Source organism: Ochlerotatus camptorhynchus, unplaced genomic scaffold, assembly GCF_037179485.1.
Source record: "Ochlerotatus camptorhynchus isolate MF236.1 unplaced genomic scaffold, CSIRO-AGI_Acam_v1.1 ptg000232l, whole genome shotgun sequence".
Lineage (NCBI taxonomy): Eukaryota > Metazoa > Arthropoda > Insecta > Diptera > Culicidae > Ochlerotatus > Ochlerotatus camptorhynchus.
In genome coordinates this window covers 6720774-6737242 of record NW_027040722.1, presented here as the reverse complement: position 1 = coordinate 6737242, position 16469 = coordinate 6720774, and the positions used below count along the sequence as shown (strand labels likewise).

The 16469-nt window shown below is 38.5% G+C and overlaps 1 protein-coding gene across 4 annotated transcripts in view; it reads right to left on the bottom strand.

Annotated features, from left to right (window-relative positions):
* Positions 1 to 1907: 1907 nt before the first annotated feature.
* E2f1 (E2F transcription factor 1) overlaps positions 1908 to 16469 on the bottom strand; it is a 57239-nt gene continuing 42677 nt past the window's right edge. For all 4 annotated transcript variants that reach the window (XM_065225665.1, XM_065225666.1, XM_065225662.1 and 1 more), the window contains exons 4-7: positions 16022 to 16451; positions 15699 to 15960; positions 15073 to 15630; positions 1908 to 3842 (exon numbers count right to left, since the gene is read on the bottom strand). In XM_065225665.1, the coding sequence (XP_065081737.1) occupies positions 3736 to 3842; positions 15073 to 15630; positions 15699 to 15960; positions 16022 to 16451 (1357 nt within the window). In that variant the 3' untranslated portion in view covers positions 1908 to 3735. The remainder of the gene's footprint in view (positions 3843 to 15072; positions 15631 to 15698; positions 15961 to 16021; positions 16452 to 16469) is intronic.

Sequence of the window (16469 nt, the reverse complement as noted above, 5' to 3'; positions counted from 1 at the left end):
CTCGAAGGGACATGGGTAGGGTAGGTGCTGCTACTATACCTTTCGTCCAATAACAGTAATTGATGGTAAGCTCCCATCCAGAGTTGATATTTCCGTTCCGTATACAGTTGATAGTTCCGCTAGAGTACGGCCAACAATCAATACGAAACTAACGATTTTAAATTGGCTCACCACTTTAGTAGCCTATTGGTCCCAAGCAAACGATTAACGTACCCTATTCTAGTTGAAATTCTATTACTACACTATGTTTGTTTTGATTCGCTATGAAAGTTTGACAGATAACATCAGGGGTGTGTGGATTCATGCAGAACATGCAGGGGTGAGTGAAATAGCTTGGGACTGCTTGGGACCGTTGTTCTGGTACTGAGTGAGCCAAAAATAATAATGATTTTCTTCGGGACCCAGTGGTCTTAGAGTTACCTCTATGGTACGGCAGTGTGAACATTGTATATAGAGAGTAGAAAGCGAGCAAGGACAACTTTTTATGAAGGTACAAATCGGTTTGATCATCTCTCTTCACCAAACTTTGCCAGTGGTGGCGGGGGAGAATACCCCCCACCCCCACCATCCCTCTCCAACGGGGGAGTTTAGTTAAGAGAGATGATCAAACCGATTTGTACCTTCCTAAAAAGTTGTCCTTGCTCGCTTTCTACTCTCTATGTACAATTTTCACACTGCCGTACTCTAACGGAACTATCAACTCTATACTTTTAATCTCCTCATCTATCGTACAAAAATTACCACTTTAGTCTGTTATTTGAAATTAGCATCTTCAACTAGGGGAAAAGTTGGCTTCGGCAATACCTTAACCCAGTGCTGTAAATTCTCAAAATCATTTGAACATTTTTGATGAAAATGAGAAAAGTAGCTATTCGCTATCAAAGGGGACCTCCTCCGAATGGGTGATATCAGTTGCTTAGTCATTTGACGAAGGCATGGATCATTCTCATTTGAGAAACGCTATATATCATTCGATTGAGTGTAACCTACACACAAACGGAGCTCTGGTTGACATTCCGGCGAAAAAGCTAAGCCAACCCGACACCAACCTGACTTCTATCAAACCCCAACCCGATGTTGACCCGACATAAACCCAAAATTGACCCGACATTGGGTCGACATCGACCTTAAATTAGCCTTACATTATTCCGACATCGGGTCGACTTGTCTGTTCGGGACTATTTTCCTGGATTTCTTCCATACTCCACTGTCGTATATCAAATGATACTGAGTGACTCAATTGACAGTGACTATGAGCTTCGAATGAGAAAGGGGCTCTTCAAATTATGTTCATGTGAGAATTCGTTTACACAGAATTGATTGAATGGTTGTAGTGGTTCATCTTCAATCGAATGATATGAAAATTTACAGCACTGCCTTAACCTATTATCGTCAGGGGGTAAACAACGTTCTTCAGAGCTCAATTTTGGCATGTGAATACATTGTGTTTCAGAGCAACTATTGGCCAAATTTGAGTGCTCTAGGACTTTGTTTACCCCCCTGACGATAATAGGTTAAGGTATTGCCGAAGCCAACTTTTCCCCTATGTAAATCGTTGACTTTACGCAGAAACAATACAAAACATATAGTCAAAGTATATATCTTGGATTATCCGGTTGAAAGTCTCACTTATCCAGATAGGCAGAATCAATAAACCCCTTCCTTTTTAAGTCGTGGTCGTTAATTTCCTTTGGCAGGGCAATTTCTTTCTAGAAAACGAGCATGATATGTTTTTTAATCATTTTTCTCTATTTTGTTTCATTTTTCTGTTTTGCTGTTATTGTTTTATCTCACGAGTGGTACACAGAAGAAATGCTAGCCTTCGCAAGACCGAGTGTGTGGAAAGTACGTTAACTGTAGTGTAGTTATTTTTGCGTAGATTTTTTTTTTCTTGTTATTTTCAATCAATTTTCATCCTTTTCTGTGACTCCACCACTCATCATCTCTCGATATTTACAACATCCTTCTCTCGTGCGTACTCATCTCACACGCGCATTCAGCGGAAAAAGGCAAATTTACACCCGGATAAGTCAATTATATATGCATAAAAAGAAAACAAAAACAATAGAAATCATTGCCCAGTGGATTACCGTCACTGCCGAAGCGACGGAAGCGTCATTACAAACACAATAAACCATCGATTGCAGAAAGTAGTGTCGTTTCCTACTTTTGCGAACTAAATTCTAACAAACGGAAAAGTCACGTTCTTCCTCGGAACAAAACTATATCGATGGGTGCGGGGGGGTGAAGGCGCGACTGGCGTGGGCGCTCACTCACTCTCACTCTCTCTCTCACTGTCACTGTTCTGCAACAGCAGCTTTAATTGATCATGTAGACAGAAAAAATAATCGTTCAAATTCAAATAACATTGTTTGCAAGATTTATTCTTTTCTTCTCTCTCCATAATAATTAATCAATTGGCAACGGAGACAAACTAACAAGCGTATTATTCAATCTTTTCTCTCTTCTCTTCTAGGTGATTGTTTCCTACACGCGTGGCGCGGAAACGCAGATCGCGGGTGGTCTACTGTTTAAAAAGAAAAAAAATCAATAAATAAGGCCAAACGAACGGAAAAAAAATTCACGACACTTTTGAAGAAAGTTTTAGCAAACAAAAACATCAGATTTGCACAGGTCCTTTTCGCTACGGTTTACAACTGTGTTTCTCCTCCATTCGGTTGAATATTTGTGTATCTGGTTTTCATCAGCTTTTAGACATCCCTATTAAAAATATATGTATAAATTAAGAATTTCTGCTTAAAATCTAGAGGACCTCTGCTTGCGTCCTCCGATCGTATTGGTTTGTTTTGTGTGCCATCAATTAGTACGACTGTACCTACTATTATTACTAGACTGGAGTTCGACGATTGGCCTAAGTAAATTTATGTCGGCGTTTTTTTTCGTGGATGACCTCTGGGTGGAGGCGCACGTGCCCAATTCTCATCCACCACTTCGATTCACCTTTTCTTCCCGGGGGTTTTTCGAAATCTTCTCCCTCTGTGTGATAGGTTGTTTTGATCATTTATAAGCGCATTGATACGAGGGACCGAGGGAGCAGGGGAGTTCCAGTTGCAACTGGGAGAAGAATGGTCAGGTCACTATAGATTCTCTCGAGATAAATTGTGGGCCGTCTCTTTTAATTTTTTTTTGTTTCGCTTTGTTTTCTCTTTTTTAAATAATTTACAGTACAATATTTACAAAAAAATATATAGAACTTAGTAAAAACAATCCTACTGTAATCGTTCAGACCAGTTCGACTACCGCTTTTAAATCGAATACTTTCCATAAACACTGAGATATCTACGTTCCCATTTTGCCTTCTTGCATTCTCCTAACACAGTGCTTTCTGTCCAAGACGGATAAACGTAAGAAAAAAAAAATAACACCAACGTTCTAAACCGAACGCGTCCTCTTTTCTCTCTAGAACAACATATAAGGAAAATTTGCCTTGAAGATTGCGGTTAAGCACGAAAAAAAAAAAATACAATCAACAAAATATGCGCAACGTCTTCCCTAACCACACACCTAACCTAACGCCAGTTGTTGCGACTGGTGTTTTCCCTAACATACATACGTGTTGATACATAGTCGAGTGAGGAGCCCATCTGTGCATATCTTCTCTGGATCAGTTCTAGTAGTAGTAATAATAATAATAATAATAATAATAATATAATATTTAATAGAAATAAAAATATAGATATATACGTATATTGTATATTCCCACATAAATTTGAACTAAAAATTAAAATCGAATAAATCGAACACGCCCTCAGTATGGTCCAGGGAAAAGTTGTAATCGTTGTCTAGCGGTTCCAGCGGCAGGAATGCATCCATTTCGGGCACTGGAAAAAGCAAAACGGAAGAAGAACATTGAATCGGATATGCAACACCAAGCAAGGGGGAGGGTACAACTATGGCTTTTTTTTTCGTTTTTAAACATATGGAATGGTTCAACTTATGCGTTATACTACTGGGTGGAATGAATCGGGATGGTTCCTTTGTAATTCTTTGTTATCTTGTAATAATGGTCACCAAATACCTAGTTAGTTATTGATTTGAAACGTTCCATACATAAAGCCCATTACTATGGATGATCACAGTAAGGATGACACGATTTGACATGGCAAAAACTAATTTAGTACCGTGCCAAAAGTCGAACGGAGTTTGAAACTAATGTTTTGTTGCTCCTTGTGAGTACAATTTAAAATAAAAGATATAAATTATTAATATGTCAGAGATGACACGATGATCTAAAACCAACGAAATCATAAACTATAGATTCCAAAATAAAACTGTTCGATGTTGGCATGGTTCGATTATTGCAACACTAAATTTTCGAGCATGTTGCCAAAATCGACAGCTTAAGCTTTTACACCAAATGATCATTATTCCACAAAACTTAATGTAAAATGGATAATTGTTTACTTAACTACTGGAGTTAACCCCTGATTACCACTTGAGTTTATGTTTGTTGTCTAGAATGGCTTCTAAAGCTAACTTAGGTACATACTACCCGCCAATAAAAGCGTAACAGTCCCATATGGATATTTAACAGAAATGAGTTATCCATTAGAATCGATTGTAAACTACCTATAATTTACACTGTGCACTAAAAGTCACATGTTTTGTTCTGGAAATATGGCGAAAAATAACAAAACTTGGTTGTCCCATCCATAAGAGTCTACGGATATATAAATTTTCAACGGGGGTTTTCTCGGCCAGAGTTGCGACCTATCACAATTACGATCGTCAAACTGCTGATGGTAGTAACGCTTAGTACATTCCTATCAATGTGCTTGTCGAAGCACTCTCCATGACCATCCATCAAGTTGACGAAAGAAGTAAAAAGCAACTGTTAAATGTCGTCTTCGGTGTTGATCCATCACCGATCTGGTCATTCCCGACAATCACGACACTCATTTGTGCTCATTTTGAAGCAATTGCTCAGTTGCTGCTTTGCTTGCTTATGTGAGTGTGTTGGTGAGTAAGCCCAACAGCTTCCGTTTAATTTTACCAGCTGTGTTTGTAACTCACACAGTCATGCGTGCCGAGTCGAACTTGGAATGCGCAGTCATTGTTTGCATTTTCTTCTGTCGTTTCCCTTTTTCTCATTATCGTACTGCAGGAAGTCTTCACTGCTTTCGTTATGCTTTACATCATCATCAGCGAGTGTTACGTTTTGCCTGTGATCAGCGACCATTACTGGTGATTGTTGTTTGCCATGGCTCTTCCTCGCACTGCTTGACAAAACGTTCGGTCAGCGATAGTCGGTTGATGCGTTGACGAGTGTCGAGTGAGTGTCATGATATTTTGCATCTCTGTTCTCGGTTTTCTGTTTTTCCAGATGCGAATGATATGCTTTTATCGGCAGCATCGGGAGCATCTACATCAAAGCAAAGTTTGTAACAATTACAAGCTTACATGCAATTAACCAAAACATTTTTCAAAGCTCGAGCCAAACAGTGCCGACAATGAGATGATGTTGTACCAGATCCGAAAGATCCGCAAACAACCTCAATATTCCGAACATGTGTAGAGTTCCTAGAGCTGATATCAAAATGCTCGAATGCCTACTATGTTCCTTAGATGTCTCTGAAGTTTTCGGTACGCTTCCTCCCAACCTATTTTAGGTTCCGAAATATCTCAAAACTTGTTGGTACTTGTCTGAAAGCTTACTTAGGTTTATTGGAGTTGCCTGAACTTCTGAAGTTCTTCTCTGAACTTGACAGAAGTTCTTCTCTGAACTTGACAGAAGTTCTTCTCTGAACTTGTCAGAAGTTCTTCTCAGAACTTGTCTAAAGTTCTTCACTGTACTTGTCAGAAGTTCTTCTCTGTACTTGTATGAAATTCTTCTCTGAACTTGTCTAAAGGAATTCTCTGAACTTGTCTGAAGATCTTCTCTGAACTTGTAAGAAGTTCTTCTCAAAACTGGTCTGAAGTTCTTCTCTGAAGTTGACTGAAATTATTCTCTGAACTTATCTGAATTTCTTCTCTGAACTTGTCTGAAGTTCTTCTTTGAAGTTGACTGAAATTATTCTCTAAACTTGTCTGAAGTTCTTCTCTGCATTTGTCCGAATTTTTTTTTCTCTGAGCTTGTCTGAAGTTCTTCTCTGAACTTGTCTAAAGGAATTCTCTGAACTTGTCTTGTATGAAGTTCTTCTCAGAACTGGTCTGAAGTTCTTCTTTGAAGTTGACTGAAATTATTCTCTGAACTTGTCTGAATTTCTTCTCTGAACTTGTCTGAAGTTCTTCTTTGAAGTTGACTGAAATTATTCTCTGAACTTGTCAGAAGTTCTTCTCAGAACTTGTCTAAAGTTCTTCACTGTACTTGTCAGAAGTTCTTCTCTGTACTTGTCTGAAATTCTTCTCTGAACTTGTCTAAAGGAATTCTCTGAACTTGTCTGAAGATCTTCTCTGAACTTGTAAGAAGTTCTTCTCAAAACTGGTCTGAAGTTCTTCTCTGAAGTTGACTGAAATTATTCTCTGAACTTGTCTGCATTTCTTCTCTGAACTTGTCTGAAGTTCTTCTTTGAAGTTGACTGAAATTATTCTCTGAACTTGTCTGAATTTCTTCTCTGAACTTGTCTGAAGTTCTTCTTTGAAGTTGACTGAAATTATTTTCTGAACTTGTCTGAAGTTCTTCTTTGAAGTTGACTGAAATTAGTCTCTAAACTTGTCTGAAGTTCTTCTCTGCATTTGTCCGAATTTATTTTTTCTCTGAGCTTGTCTAAAGGAATTCTCTGAACTTTTCTGAAGATCTTCTCTGAACTTGTATGAAGTTCTTCTCAAAACTGGTCTGAAGTTTTTCTTTGAAGTTGACTGAAATTATTCTCTGAACTTGTATGAAGTTCTTCTTTGAAGTTGACTGAAATTACTCTCTGAACTTGTCTGAAGTTCTTCTCTGCATTTGTCCTATGTTTTATTTTCTCTGAACTTGTCTGAAGTTCTTCTCTGAACTTGACAGAAGTTCTTCTTTGAACTTATTTACAGGTCTTCTCTGAACTTGTCTAAAGGAATTCTCTGAACTTGTCTGAAGATCTTCTCTGAACTTGTATGAAGTTCTTCTCAGAACTGGTCTGAAGTTCTTCTTTGAAGTTGACTGAAAATTATTCTCTGAACTTGTCTGAAGTTCTTCTCAGAACTGGTCTGAAGTTCTTCTTTGAAGTTGACTGAAATTATTCTCTGAACTTGTCTGAATTTCTTCTCTGAACTTGTCTGAAGTTCTTCTTTGAAGTTGACTGAAATTATTCTCTGAACTTGTCTGAAGTTCTTCTTTGAAGTTGACTGAAATTATTCTCTGAACTTGTCTGAAGTTCTTCTCTGCATTTGTCCGAATTTTTTTTTCTCTGAGCTTGTCTGAAGTTCTTCTCTGAACTTGTCTAAAGGAATTCTCTGAACTTTTCTGAAGATCTTCTCTGAACTTGTATGAAGCTCTTCTCAAAACTGGTCTGAAGTTTTTCTTTGAAGTTGACTGAAATTATTCTCTGAACTTGTATGAAGTTCTTCTTTGAAGTTGACTGAAATTACTCTCTGAACTTGTCTGAAGTTCTTCTCTGCATTTGTCCGATGTTTTATTTTCTCTGAACTTGTCTGAAGTTCTTCTCTGAACTTGACAGAAGTTCTTCTTTGAACTTATTTACAGGTCTTCTCTGAACTTGTCTGAAGTTCTTCTCTAAACTTGACAGCAGTTCTTCTCTAAACTTGTCTAAAGTTGACAGAAGTTCGTCTCTGAACTTGTCTAAAGTTGACAGAAGTTCTTCTCTGAACTTGTCTGAAGATCTTCTCTGAAGTTGACAGAAGTTCTTCTCTGAACTTGTTTAAAGGTCTTCTCTGAACTTGACTGAAGTTCTTCTCTGAACTTGTCTGAAGTTTTTCTCTGAACTTATCTAAAGGTCTTCTTTGAACTTGTCTGAAGTTCTTCTCTAAACTTGACAGCAGTTCTTCTCTAAACTTGTCTAAAGTTGACAGAAGTTCGTCTCTGAACTTGTCTAAAGTTGACAGAAGTTCTTCTCTGAACTTGTCTGAAGATCTTCTCTGAACTTGACTGAAGTTCTTCTCTGAACATGTCTGAAGTTTTTCTCTGAACTTGTCTGAAGTTCTTCTCTGAACATTTGTGAAGTTCGACACAGAACATGTCTGAAGTTCGTCTCGGAACTTGTCTGAAATTCTCTACATTTGTCTAAAGATCTCTAATCATCGTTTTTTAGAACACCACTTATCTTTTAAGAGTTTGTTTGAAGTTCCCTTAACTGTTTAGAATACGACTAATGAGCTCTTTGAAATTGTCTAAAGCACGTAGATATTTTTTTTTTCTTAACTATCTTTAACAATTCTGAGCTTTAAAAGAGAACTTTTGCATTTGACTCCAGATAAATTAGGGAACTTTAGACAACCCTAAAATAGATCAATAGCCTTCAGGAAAATGTATGGATCTCCAGAGATGCTTAAAATGGAATTTACTTAGGCTTGGTGTGATTTACAAAAAATCCAACGCCATTTTTGCGACGCATCATTTCTGATTGCAAAAAGCTCTAGCTCTCATCATTCTATTCCTTTTGCTATTTTACATAAAATGACGCGCGCTTTTTGCAGTCAGACAAGATGCATCGAAAAAAAAAACTTTGTTTAAATGTTTCGAAAATGCATCGAAGTAAATTGCACCTTGGGGAGGGCAGTTGTGCAACTATGACTATGAAATCAAAGTTGGTGCATGGGTAAAAAGTAAAGTTACGGGACGCTATTGCTTTGAACTTACGCACTTCTCTCTAGTCTTCCCATGTAACTCTTTAGATAAGTGCCGAAATTCTCTTGTTTCCTAAAAAAGCATCACTAAGTTCTTAAGTTGTTTTGTGACCTAGATGTTCCATTTTTTACGATGTTCGCTGAACTTCTCTGTAACCTGAGCTTATCTTGATACTGTTTGAACTTCTCTAACTATTGTACATGTTTTCCAAACTGATCCTTTGATGTTATTTGAACGTTTTTAGTTGTTCTCTGACCTAAGCATCTCTAAAGTTTTCTTCAATATCTCTAGTCTAAATGTTTCCTGTACTTCTCATTTAGTTCTCTAAACTTCTTTATAAGCGCTCTGAACTTCTTTATACCACAAACGAAGTGACAGACGACTAACTGGTTCGCTGTAATAGAATTTTCTTAGAAGCTTGTGCCATCAGCCACCAGATGGGGTAGTATTTTTGTTTTGAATTGAACAAAGTTGATTTTGTGTGCAATGATCTTTGACAGTGTGCAAAGAGTGTATCATTTTGTCATTTTGTTTATGCATTTCAGTTTTGAATAGAGTGAAAGAGATAGAACCAAAACATTCTAGTACATTTGATAACAAATGCTAGTACAATCCATGGGCCAATAATGAAGGCTGATAGTCGGAAAATGAGAGGAGAGTCAAAATGGGTTCAAAACTTCAAGCAGAAGTGCACAAATGCTTACAAAACCAGAGGAGAGAAGCTTGTCCAAACCTTGATGGCAGGAGTCAAAGGTCCGAAAGTTTGGGCGTGAGGGTGAAATTTAAATCTATTATTGCAAAAGTGTTAAGGAACATACTTGAGGAAAATGTTGAGAAAAGGATTTGTTTGAATTTCTGTTAAACCTTTAACGTTCGTGTGATGATGCAAAATTTATTTCCGGACATGCTTTATAGGAGCTCTGAACATCTTTATAAGCGCTCTGAACATAACATCATTAGAAGTTCCCTGAACATCATTAGAAGTTCCCTGAGCTTCTTTATAAGTGATGTGAACTTCTTTATGAGTGATGTGAACTTCTTTATAAGTGCTCTTTCTGAACTTCTTTATAAGTACTATGAACTCCTTTATAAGTGCTTTGAACTTATTTATAAATTCTCTGAACTTTTTTATAAGCGCTCTGAACTTTTATAATTTATCAGAACATCGTTAGAAGTTCCCTGAACATCTTTAGAAGTTCCCTGAACTTCTTTGTAAGTGCTCTTGCTTAATTTCTCTATAAGTGCTTTTGCTGAACTTCTTTACAAGGGCTCTGAATTTCTTTATAAGTTATCGGAACTTCTTTATAAGCTCTCAGAACATCATTATAAGTTCTGTGAACATTTTCAAGTTCCCTGAACATTTTCAAGTTCCCTGAACTTCTTTAGAAGACCCTGAACATCTCCTCTTTTTATGTCATTTCAGCCTCTCGAATTGTTCTCTGAATAACTCTCTAAACATCTAGACATCCCTTGAATAATTCTAGATGTTTTGGACTACTATAGTTGTTCCATTTGTAGCTATGACCTGAACTACTCAAAATCTTCCCTGAATTTCTCTAGATCTACCATTAACTTTCAAATGACCAGAAAGAACTACTGCTTATTGCTGGATTAAAAACTTCGGCTCAATGAACCATTCGGCCGAACGTACTTCGGTCTAATGATCCAGCACCGTTTTTTTTTTTTTTTTTTTCATTTGATGTTATAGGAACTCCTTTAGTAGTTCTCTGATCTGCTCTAGATTCTCCCACAGTAACTTAATAACCTTCTAAATGTTTACTGATTTGTATGGGTGTGGTTTGATGATCTCCAAACTAGGGACTTCTCTATCTGTTTAACTAGCCCTCTAGAATATATTTCCGTAACTTCTCTCCCAAGCAACATTGCAAGTTTTATCGACGGTTTAAAGCATTCTACAAATCTAAAACATGGTCAACAGAACCCTCATAAAACGAAAATTGTTATTTGAGCTTGATGTTCCCTGAACTTGCACCTTTTCTCCGGGTTCTTGTCGGTCCCTTTAGTTCTTTAGATGTGCCTCAGTGCCTCTCGAGTTTCCTAAAACTTATGTCTCACTAAATTCTTAAGTTGTTTTTCCTGAAGGAATCTAGATGTCCTCGGATGTGTGTTACAGTACTTGTTCGCTAACTGGGCTAAAAGCGCAGCCCAGGTTCGTGCATTCTGAGTCACATTATTGTTATCCAAGTAGTTCAATATCTCAACGATTGGTTTCTCTTTATCACATATTACGGTACACACGGAAAGGTAAATAAATTTGGAAGCCATCAGTAATAATAACATTCCGTATGGTGCTAAACTGCGCTAGATTAAGAAAGATTAAGTGCGGGTTGGGCTTAATAGACCGAAAATGGGGTAGTTAACCCTAAACCCTGATTGTTTTAAGATATACATTGAATTTCTTCTCTATATGGCTCCTGGGTTTCTCTAGATGTTCACTGAACTTCTCTAAATGTTCCCTTAACCTCTTAGAAGTCCCCTAAAATTCTACAAATGCCTCTTACCTTCTATAAATGTTTCCTGAATTGCTCTAGATATTTTTGGACTTATCTATTTTTAAACATCTCTTAATGGTTCCTGAGCTTATCTATTGGAGTCATTTATTTATATTCAGATGCTCCCTGAATTATTCAAAGGGGTTGCCTGAACTCTGAATATCCGAACTCCTCTAGTTACTTCTCTGATGTTCACTCAACTTTTCAATTTGTTCTCTGAAGGTTTTCTTAATTCCCCCTAAATTATTTTAGATGTTTTCTAAGCTTTCCAGGTTGTTCCCGGGACTAAATCAACGGTTCGAAGTCGTCAACATTTGGAAATTCACTCAGAACCCATTACAGGATTTCATTGGAATGTTTTCAAGAAATTTCTTAAAATAATGTCCCTTCAAAAAATTCGTGTGAGAATTCCTATAAATTAAATTTTAAATTCACTCTCGGAGTCCCTTGAATATTGCATTATTAAAGTCGAGAAATTCGAAACCAGAGATGAACCAGCCAAGGCTGACAAGCCTCTTTAATAAAGAAAATTTAACTATACTCTCTCAAAAATTCAGTAAATTCGTTCTACGATTCTCTCTTCGAATTTTTAATGATTCTTCCAAAAATCCACAAAAGCTTCCTTCCATAATTCTATTTTAACTTCACGTTCATAGAATCCACCTCAGAATTGTCTTGTCAAAAGAATTCAGCGTAAATATCAAAAAATCTAATTTGGAGGGAACAATTTCAGAATAGTTCTGATAAGAGTTTTATAGAAATTCTGATCAATAAACTCTTATTTATTGATATTTACGCTGAATTCTTTTGGTATTATCTTTCAAATATCCTCAAAATTCAATAACCTCGAAACTTCCTTGAAATTTTCAACCCAACTCTCTTAAAATTCTTCTCAAAACTGGACCTGGAATGCCCTTCACAATCGTCATGGAATTTCCCAAAGAGCTACCTGAAAATTCTACTCTAAACCTAAACTCACAACATCGACTTGGAATTTCAGTCAAATTTCTTGCCAAAACTCCCGTGGAATATTTCTCTTAAATAACTTGTTGTTATCGTTAGAATTAATTCTAAAATCTCTTCAAAATTGGTTTGAAGTTTTCATCAAAATTCTCTTAATATTTCCTCAAAGTGACTGTATCCTGAAAATCTATTCAGTCCAAGTTAAGACCCTTGTTTAGGGTTCACAATCTTTTTTTTTCTGGAAACTGGACGATTTGCCGATTTGCCATCAAACTTCATGGGCTTTTCCCGAAAATTTCTAATTACTAGCTTTATCCCGGGTTACCCGATTTCCCTGTTTACTGGTCACCCTGGATAATTCCTAAGTCTGCGAGGTGACTACCTATGGAATTCCAAGGAGAATTTTATTAATACTTTAGAATTATAAGTATTTTCTGAGAGCATTTTTACTGAAATAGAATCTTACATTTCCCGGTTGGGTGTATGCAATGGAATTCGAAGAAGAATTTTATGAATATTTTATAATTATGAGGAATTTCTGAGAGCATTTCTATGAAATCTGTAAATAATTTAAAGGCAGCGTTCTGATAATACTTTTAAGGGAGTGCTGAGGAGAATTTCAACGGAATCTCGAGAGAAGAATTTAGAGGTAGATATCAGACGAATTCTGATCAAAGTTTCAAGAGATTATTCTAGGCAGAACTCCGTGAAATTCTGAAGAGTATGCCAAGTGAATTTCCCGGAATATTCCAAGAAAATTAGCGGATAGAAAATTATGCGAGTTCCGAAGAGAATTATTAACATTGCGAATCGCACAGTAAATTCCAACAGTTCCCTGGAATGGTTTGCAGAAAATTTCTGGAGTGTTATGTAGTCAACAATTAACAGAATACCATAGAGAATCTTTAGATTGCTGTAGAGAATGTTTCAAAAGAAATCTTGTGATAATTCTGGGAAGATTCTAAGAAAATTCTTGAGAAAATCTCAAAGAAACGTTTGTAAAGATATTGAACACAGAAGAATTTCAAAAATCCCATAACTGAAACTGTTAGTTAATGGTTAAAATGTAGGTATTGACCGATTGTTTCAACACAAATCATGTTTTTTTTTCCTGAAGCATCCTAAAATTTCGAGAGCATCCATTAAGTACGTCAGGCTCTAAGGTGAGAGGGAGTTTACAAATGTATGGCAAGCAATGTATTAACATGACCCGCCATGCCTATCATAGATTTCAGTACCTAGCACTGAAATTATCTGATAATATCTCACTCGTCTGGCTAAAATCTCCTTAATAAAGACAACCAACCAACCAAGCAGTACCTCTATTTATGCGTTTAGATTCGAATTATAAGTCCTTTTCTCGGTCCCTTCTTTTTTAATACTTGGAACAAAGACTGCTTTCAAAGCCCTAATAGGATTTCCCGCCATTTTTATGAGTGGGTCTGAGCTTAGAATGTATTTTATGTTCCAAGGATGCAGAAAAGGAGGGACTTACAACTCGACTTACAAAAGGCATAAATAGAGGTACCCTCCGATTATTTCAGTGCTAGGTACTGATATCTGAAATCTGTGCTAGGGAAATCAGCTTTCCCCATCACAGAAACGCCCTGTTTTCTAATGCAAAATGATGGATGTGCGTTCACAAAAAATACTTAGTAATTTGTTTTGCTCAATCGATAAAATGTTCTTATCGCGAGATATTCGCAATCAATTTTGAAACTTCTCTAAAAATAGGTGCAGAATTGTAAATCCCAGTTTTTTTTTCTAGTGTCCAATACAGCCGTACCTTATGATCTCTGGCACGATCTGAATTCTCTTATTTGCCCTAGTAGTCCTCTGGACGTCCTTGAAATACCATCAAAACCATTTAACTATCAAGGGGGACAACATAAAGGTTCGAAGCTCAACATCAGCCCTTTATAGTAAAAAGATAAAGCATTGGCTTGTTAGTTAATTGGGTAGTGTCTTAATTTATCTGATCTAATAGTAATGAATGTGTCCAATCTTTTCCTGGATCCGAACAAATTCCGCGCAAATATTTTTCGAAAGTCATAAATGCTTTCTCATAACATCTGCTGGAGAGAATGTTTACCTTATCCATTAGCTACGCCAAGCATGCCAATCAACCACGACCCAAAGCGATTTCACGAAAATAGTATACTCAAGCTACCACCTATTATCATTTGTTTAGTCTAATTACACATTTGATCCGTTTGTGTGTGTAGAGCGAGCGAATTAGAATTTGCAATTTGCATACGATTTCTTCGCTGGATGTTTGCCGTCACATTGCCTAGCACAATCACACACGCACCACCAACAAACCATCTCCAAATGAAACCAAATCGACACCGGAGCTGAATCTCATGGTGCTACAAGCTTTCGAAACAAATACTGCAGATCCACGAGAGTTCAGTTCGAGTATCAATCTACCTTAGTACCACCGCGAGCGCTGCCACCCACCACACCACACAATTTGCCTCTTCACCAATGATAAACAACCGTCGCATTCTGTACACTGTATTCTTGTTAGTAGTGATGAGAACCGTGTTCCGAAAAAGGTGCTGTTTGTTCTATTTACAATGGAAAAAAAAAATGGTTGATTGATCCGTTGCTGATCGACGAACGTCCGAGCAAGAACTCAGACTGTGATGTGATTTGGGTAAAGTGTACACAGGTCACAGCCAGAGTCCTTGCGCGGCCCTGCTCGCATCCGGGTGCCTTTGTGTGTACCAATTCCAAAAATTTTGCGACGTGTGTTATGAACGGTTAATGATTTGTGCACTTTCCCATATTGTCTAGTGGTTAGGATGAGGGCTCGTTGGGGGTTGTTATGAGTGATGCTGTGAAACTTACCATCCGGGTACGGTAGACTGAAGGGACTGCAATTACCAAGCTCGGCAATCATCGCATTTCGTTCGCGCACGTTGACGGGAGTCGTCTTGGCGCTCAGTGCTTTTAGCGTCGATCCATCCACATGGAGCTGGGATGGATCCTGCTGGAGCAGCGTCTCAGGGCTTAGTTTGTTGCCATCGCTCAACGATGCATTCTTGTGGGTGATCTCCACCGGGAGCAGTTTGTGGCAGCTGGCTGTAACCGCGTCCATCAGGTCCGAATCTAACCGTTCCTTCTTGATTGAGCTTGCGGTGAAGTACAGCGAATCGGTACTGGTTTTCGCCGTCGATTCCACACTGGCATCGTTACTTCCGCTCAGCAGGTCAAGCTCCTTTTGCGTCAGCATCGGCGGAGAAGCGATGGCGGATTGGACCGATTCCGCCGCAGTCAACTGGTGGTGGTGCCCGACGTTGAGCGAATCCAGCGCACTGGGTTCCGCTTTCACTTCGACAGCGGCACCACCGAACAGAGCCTTGAGGTTACGCTGCGCGGAACTGAATTGTTTCACTACGTTAGTTCCTACAAAAGAAAGTTTTTGGGTGATTTCTCACATTGCATTGATTGCGGGACAGCCAGGAGAATCTTACTTGGTTTATTTTTAGGACTGAACAGCTTTTCGTTGAACGGTGATAATAGCGGATCGATGTCCTCCAGCAGTGGATCCGGCCCAGACCTGCTGCTACCGTTTCCTCCGCCAGTACTACCTCCGAACAGACTGCCACTACAACTACCGATCCCGCCGAGACTGCCGTTCGGCGAAATTTCCGACGATTCCGGACACAGGAATACGTCGATTTCACCCTTTTCCGATTTCAAAAAGATTTCCCGCGGCTGTTGCACGTCAGGTAGCTAGAAATGAACGAGGGAAATCAGTCAAATTGCTAGGGGATCTACAAGGAAGCATACATACCACCAATTTTGCCTCCGGAGGGGCCTTGATTACCACGATGATCTGCTCCTTGAACATGTCGATCGAGTTCAGATCCTGACAGGTGACGTACGCATGCTTCGTGGTCTGCATGTCGCCCGCCGTCATATTGCGCATCTCGACGATCATCCGATCGAGCATGTTCTCCTTCTGCTCCAGCAGGTACCGATCGCGCTGTATCCGGTTGTTCTTTTCGATATTGCACAACGAATTTCCACACTTCCACTGGATGTTGTTCTTGGACTTTTTCTCCAGGATACCGATCCCCTCGAGCACGTTGGTAATGTCGTAGATACGACGCTTTTGTACGTTCAGTTTTGTGGAGGCAATGTTTAGGTCGACCACCCCGTCGGACGATTCCTTCAGCAGGTCGACGAACTTTTTCGTTAGCAGTCCCAGCGAGGTGTCATACCTTGTGGGAAGAATGTGA